At 47.3% G+C, this 6,594-nt stretch overlaps 1 protein-coding gene across 4 annotated transcripts in view; it reads left to right on the forward strand.

Moving 5' to 3' along the window:
* The window catches only part of Atp23 (ATP23 metallopeptidase and ATP synthase assembly factor homolog), a 25,487-nt gene that overhangs the window by 4,440 nt on the left and 14,453 nt on the right, over nucleotides 1-6,594 (forward strand). For 3 of the 4 annotated variants that reach the window (XM_021205578.1, XM_029542409.1, XM_021205577.2), the window contains exons 4-5: nucleotides 1,664-1,801; nucleotides 4,302-4,385. In XM_021205578.1, coding sequence (XP_021061237.1) covers nucleotides 1,664-1,801; nucleotides 4,302-4,385 — 222 coding nt within the window. The remainder of the gene's footprint in view (nucleotides 1-1,663; nucleotides 1,802-4,301; nucleotides 4,386-6,594) is intronic. The other variant, XM_029542408.1, reaches the window with a different exon arrangement.

Raw genomic sequence — 6,594 nt, forward strand, 5'->3', positions numbered from 1 at the left:
ACTGTCCTAGAACTCACTTTGTAGACAAGGCTGGCCTCGAACTCAGAAATCCACCTGCCTCTGCCTCCCGAGTGCTGGGATTAAAGGCGTGCGCCACTAAACCCAGCTCCCTCTCTATTTTATTCTTAAGATAAGGTTTTAACTTCCGATGTAAATAAATTGTCTTTTGAGATTAGAGTCTAATTACTTCATTTCCCCCTTTCTTTCTCCCCCCAGTTCCTCTTAGGTACCTCCCTCCCCTGCTGTCTTTCAAATTTCATTTTTCATTTTTCTCTGCATGGTTGTTTTGATAATATGTCTGTGCTCCATGTGTGTGTCTGTTGCCCACAGAAGCCAGAAGAGGGCGTCAGAGTCCTTGTAACTGCAGTTCCAGATGGTTGTGAGCTGCCATGTAGTTCCCTTAACCATTGAGCCATCCTTCCAGCCCTATTTGCTTATTTTTGAGGCAGATTCTGTAGCTCAGGTTGGCCTGAACTCAACTTAGAGTTGAGCATGACCATGAACTTCTGATTCTCCTGCTTCTTCCTCCCGAGTGGTGGTTCACCTTGCCTGGCTGGAGCGATTCTGGGTGATAGAACCCAGGGCCTCGTGCTTGCTAGTCAAACACTTTCCCAACTGGGCCACATTGCCCCGCCCCGCTCCGCCCCGCCCCGCCCCACCAGTCTGAATTGAAACATATCTACTACAAAGAAGCCGGTGCTCTCTGGATCAGGCCTGATGTTCCTTACTTGCTCAGGACCAGCACTGCAGGTGTTAATCACTTTGATGAATATTTATTAATTTTGTCTCCATTAGTAGATTGTAAATTGATTATTAGGTCTTATTCATTATTAGCCAAGTAAGTTAATGTTAAAATGAATGCTCACATAAAGCATTGGCACCTACGGAGTGTCAGGCGTGTAGTAATGCAAGTGTCATGGTTAGGACCCTCATGTCTGCCTTGTCCTCACAGGGTCCTGCCTAGCATGCCACTGGCTTTCGTTCTCCTCTCTGACATCTTCCAGATGCAGGGGTTCCTGGAAACTTTCCCTCATTCTAGCTGGGATGGTATTCACTCACTGCTTGCTCTGACACCTGTGGACAAGCACTTTGCATAGCCCCAGTTCTCTGCTGAGAATTATCTCCTTATGAGACTGAGGCACAGACAGGCTAAGAAACCTTGCGTGGGGATCTGGAGAGATGACTCCAGGACACTTAGTCCTCTTTCAGGGGACCAGACTTCACATCTCGGCACTCCTGTCATCAGTAACCTCAGCTCTGGGTTACAGCTCTAGCACCTCTTCTGGTCTCTGTGGCCACCCACACTCATGTCTGTATTACTTCCTAACAGTTGAAAAGATATATATATATATCTGCTGCTAAGGCCCCAGACTGTGCTTTAAATAAGTCTGTTTCTCCCCAAAGCCCATCCTTAGAACCACAGTGCTGCAACATCTGAGGCAAACTGGTGTGGCCAGCTCAGGGAATGCAGCATATGAACATGTCCTTAACGGGACTGCAGGTGTGGCCTACAGGAGAGGTCACCAGAAGTGGGACTTAAGGGGATGTGGGGCAGACGGTTGAGTGGAAGCTTCCAGGAGTAGCCATGTAGGAGAGAAATGAGATCTAGGAGACGAGCTGGTTTTAGAAACGAGCAGACTTCTCTTACTTTGGTGTTTCCTAGATTGTTTTGTGCGAGAATAATATCCGGAATCAGGCGCACATGGGCAGGGTTGTCACCCACGAGCTCATTCACGCGTTTGACCATTGCCGGGCTCATGTCCACTGGTTCACCAATATCAGACATCTGGCATGCTCGGAGGTGAGTTTAGACATTTATTCTTCCCAGAGCACTGAGCTTTTTGTTCAGATGTGATGTATTTAAGCATGGTCCTCTCTTTGCACTTGTGACTTTAGCAGTCTCTTTGTAGAATTGCTATGTCATCTTCAAGACCTAATAGTAGTACCAGCTCATTTAAGTTATAATAAATCATAGTAAATACTTTTTGTGGGGCACACTTGAGAGATAAATATAATGCTTGTATATTTTTTAAAATAAATGATTGATTTTTTAAAAATTTTGTAATTATATTTATGTACAGAAAACATAGCAGTGTACATTTAACCCAGTTTAGTGGCGAGTTCTTTAACCCTTGCCTTTTCCAGCTTGGCAATTCGAGCCACAGACTTAGGACCCAGGATGCTGCCTCTCCAGTGGTGACGGATCTCGTCATATCTGTCGTTATAATTGGTCCTAATAGCTTCCACCAGCTTAGCCAGAGCACCCTTGTCTTCTGCCCTTGTCTTCCGAGTTAACCTGTGTGAGGGCAACAGTGGTGCATGTCTTCCTGTGGACCAGGCGCCCCAGCCTGGCCTTTCCCTTGATGATGCAGTAGGGCACCCCCATCTTTCCACACGGGACAGGCAGGAAAACCAAACCACCAGCTCGATGGGGTCTACATCATGGGCCATCACCACCATCTGAGCCTTCTTGTTCTCCACCAAGGTGGTGACCGTATTGACTCCTGCTCGGAGGACAGGTGGTCTCTTAGTTGGGACGTCCCCTTTGCCATCAGCTTTCTTCTCAGCACGGGCCAGTAGCCTCTGCTTCTTCTCTTGCTTTATCTCTGGCCTGTACTTGTGGGCAAGCTTAAGGAGCTGGGTAGCTGTTTGCCTGTCCAGGGCCTGGGTGAACTGGTTAATGGCGGGAGATGCCTTGAGCGACTTACAGAGGATGGCTCTTTGCTGCTGCAGCCTGATGTAGCGGGGCCATTTGACGAAGCGTGTTCGATCTCTATTGGGCTGGATGCCCTGCCCAATACTGAAGTTCTTGGACCTTTTCTCAAACAAACGGTTGACCACCTTCTTGGCCTCTTGTTTCTTGACGACAATGCGTCCTGGGGCCACCTTCTTTTCCTTGGTCTTCTTATCTTTGGGCATCTTGTTCGGCTGGTGGAGAGAACTAAATGATTGATTTTTATTGTTTTGGATTTGAACCCAGGGCCTCATGCATGCGTGTCAAACACTGCTAACTGAACTGCACTCCCGGCCTTGGATTTGCTTTTACAAAACTGGGGTAGAGCTGAGAGCCTAGTGCATGCTGGGTAGAGAGCCCACCACTGTTGCATCCCCAGCCCCTCTGATTCAACTTCACTTTCCACAACAGTCCATTGGGGACAGCAGTTGTTATCCTTGTCTTCCGTATGTGCAGAGTGAAACACTAGTTTGGATTCCACAGTTACTGGCAGAGCTGGGCTGGCCCGGCTTCTTAACTAGGCTGCTAGCTCCATACTCAAAGTTATTGTTTGCCCCGGAGTAAAACATTTAGCCTCAGGAGCACAATATAAAAAAGGTATTTATCATTAATGATTTTGGGTTGCTCTCAGAAGTCCATATACTCCTGGTTGGACGTACGTATTTAGTTCTTGAATTTCATTATTTGAGGAGCACATTATAATGAGTGATTGAGGAATTAGCAACTCTCAGGCGTGAGGTTTGAAATGTAGACTGTTTTTTCCTTTCCTTGAAGTCAGTAGGTGTCCCCCACTGCATCTAACTAAAACATTATTTGGAAGGTAGGCTAAGCCTGAGTTTTTAAATAGGCCTCTCTCCAGCATTATTAGCTAACGTGCTCAGTGCTTCAAGTTCCACAGAGGAATGCACCTGTGTTCGTGTGGAAGTAACACGGAGCAGACCACTCTCTCGGCAGTGAATTACAGAAGTGTGGCCTAAGGGTGTGCCATGTAAAGGGGCAGTCCCAGAACTTAAACACTATTAACATCATAGATCAGAAGATCTGGGCTGACTTCAGTAGAACAGTCTTTGTTTTTTGAGCTTTGTATGAGGTAACATCTTACACACAGTCAGGGGCCTGAGGAGACTCATGGCTGAGGCTGGAGGTCTGAGAACGCCTGAGGTTTGGGCTGTGGTTGGGGTCACATGGTAGTTTCTTTGGAAGGATGCTTTCTTGAAGTCCTTCTGTAATTTCTAGAAGTGTCTGTATTATCCCCTAGAGATCATGAACTTTAACCGGGAGGTCCAACTCTGGCCCTTTGTTTCAGAAGAAATTATTGCTGCCCATGAGGCTCAGGGTAAAGTTTAGAAAATCCCCCTGCCCCAGTGCCCTGATTTGTATGGCACGCTCTTGGTATTGTGGCCTTGCTAACAGATGCTTAAAGAAATTATCTAGAAGAAAATGTCAGATACACTGGAGTCTCAGAAATACATGGTGAGTCTCTATTCTTTCCCAGTTTTAAACACTGGCTGGTGTGGAGGGAGAGACAGCTTCCTTGCTTCTCACTTGCCCTCTGTGTTTGTGACAGATTCGAGCCGCAAGCCTCAGTGGGGACTGCTCCCTTGTGAACGAACTCTTCAGGCTGCGTTTTGGATTAAAGCAACACCATCAGGTAGACACGCCCCGACCGTGTGACGAGAGTGTGATGGAGATTAGTTCTGCTTCATAGTCGTGGTCGGTCGTGTGACTGCCTGAGAAGAGAGCTGTGACCTTGTTCTGTGTGTGTGTGAGTGGGCCAGGTTCATGCATGGTACCTGTGCAGGTCAGAAGAATATGTCGGATCTCCTAGGAAGCAGAGTTACACATTGTTGTGAGCTTCCATGTGGGTGCTGGGAACCAAACCTGGGTCCTCTGCAAGAACAGTGAGTGCCCTTCACTGCTGAGCCATCTCCTCAGCTCCAACTCTGGGTACGTTTAAATGGGGATAGATAGAGAATCCAAGTGAAACCATAGCCTTCCTTCCTTATGTCCTAATAGTTTACACACACACACACATACACAGACACACACACTCATACAGACACACACACACTCACACACACACGGGGACACACACACAGACATACACACTCACAGACACACACAGGCACACACACTCAGACACACACAGGCACACACAGGCACACACACTCAGACACACACAGACACACGCACACAGACACACACGCACACATACTCAGATACACAGACACACGTACACATACTCAGACACACACAGACACACAGACACAATTGACCCCTTGTCAACTTGACACAATACTTTAAGACATAATATTTCCATTTTTTTTTTTTTTTGGTTCATCCACAAGATCTCAGATTAATGAATATCCTTCCCCCAAAACATTAAAAACTTAAAAGTCAAACAGTCTTTACCAATTCAAATACTTTACAAGTTCAGTCTTTGTCTGGACAGTGGTAGCTAAACCTTTAATTCCAGCACTCAAGAGGTCAGAGCAGGCAGATCTCTGGGTTCAAGGCCAGCCTGGTCTACAGAGAGAGTTCCAGGACAGCCAGGGCTACACAAAGAAACCCCGCCTTGAAAAAAAAAAAACCCAAAAAGTTCAGTCTCTTTAAACTCTTTTAAAAATTCAGTCTTTAAACTGTGGTCTCGCTGGGCGTGGTGGCGCATGCCTTTAATCCCAGCACTCGGGAGGCAGAGGCAGGCGAATTTCTGAGTTCGAGGTCAGCCCGGTCTACAAAGTGAGTTCCAGGACAGCCAGGGCTATACAGAGAAACCCTGTCTCGAAAAACCAAAAAAAAAAAAAAAAAAAAAAAAAAAAAAAAAAAAAAAAGGTTTGCACATTGCTGTGGACCCCCTTAAACTGTGGTCTCCAAAAAAATTAAAAAAATAATTTTGGTTACTTCAAGAGGGAAGAAATAGGCACAGTCACAAACTGAACAATGCAAAACAAAACCCCAGCAGGATAAATAACTCAACATCCGATGTCTGGGATGCAGTCACAATCCTCAGGCTTCCACAGGGCCAGAGTCACGTCTCCAGCTCTGTCCTCTGCAGCCCACAGCTTGTCTTCTAGGCTCCGGCTGGCTCCACTCCACTGCTGCTGCTGTTCTTAGAGGCCTTCCTGTGGTCCTGGCATCTCCAAAATGCTGGGGCTTCTACTGCACCTGGGCTGCACTTTCACCACCAGCCTCTCATAGGCTATCTTCCTGGTGCCATGCCAAGCTTCTTTGCATGACCCCTTCAGTCCTAAGCCATCAAGTACCACTGAGGCTGGACCTTCTTGGCCTCTCTTGGCCTCTCAGTGCCAAGCCTCAGCTGCTCTCCATGATCCCTTCATGCCTTCAGAACCAGTACCACCTGGGTGACTCTTACACATGACCAAGTCTAACTGCCAGCACGAGGTACAACCTTGGCCACTTTTGCAAATAGCTTCTGCTTCATAGTCGCGGTTGGCCATGTGACTGCCTGAGAAGAGAGCCGTGACCTTGCTCTGTGTGTGTGAGTGGGCGAGGTTAATGCATAGCACCGGTGCAGGTCAGAAGAATACGTTGATCTCCCAGGAAGCAGAGTTACACATTGTTGTGAGCTTCCGAAGAAACACTTCCCAGAAGATTTCATCTCAGTAGTTCTGGTCTCCTGTTCATCACGGCTAATTCTTCAGCCCCAGCTGCCCGGAGCCACAGAATCTTACATGGCAGATGGCCCTGATAGAGTCCTTAAACTTCCTCTGAAACGTCACAGCCAGGCCTCCCTCCATCTTCTGCACAGCTCTCAACAGTCTTATCTTCCAGGCTCCTACAGAACATCTCACTGAGCCCCCAACACTCAATGGCTTTTCTAGCCTGAAGTTCCAAAGTCC

Source organism: Mus pahari, chromosome 9 (genome assembly GCF_900095145.1).
Source record: "Mus pahari chromosome 9, PAHARI_EIJ_v1.1, whole genome shotgun sequence".
Lineage (NCBI taxonomy): Eukaryota > Metazoa > Chordata > Mammalia > Rodentia > Muridae > Mus > Mus pahari.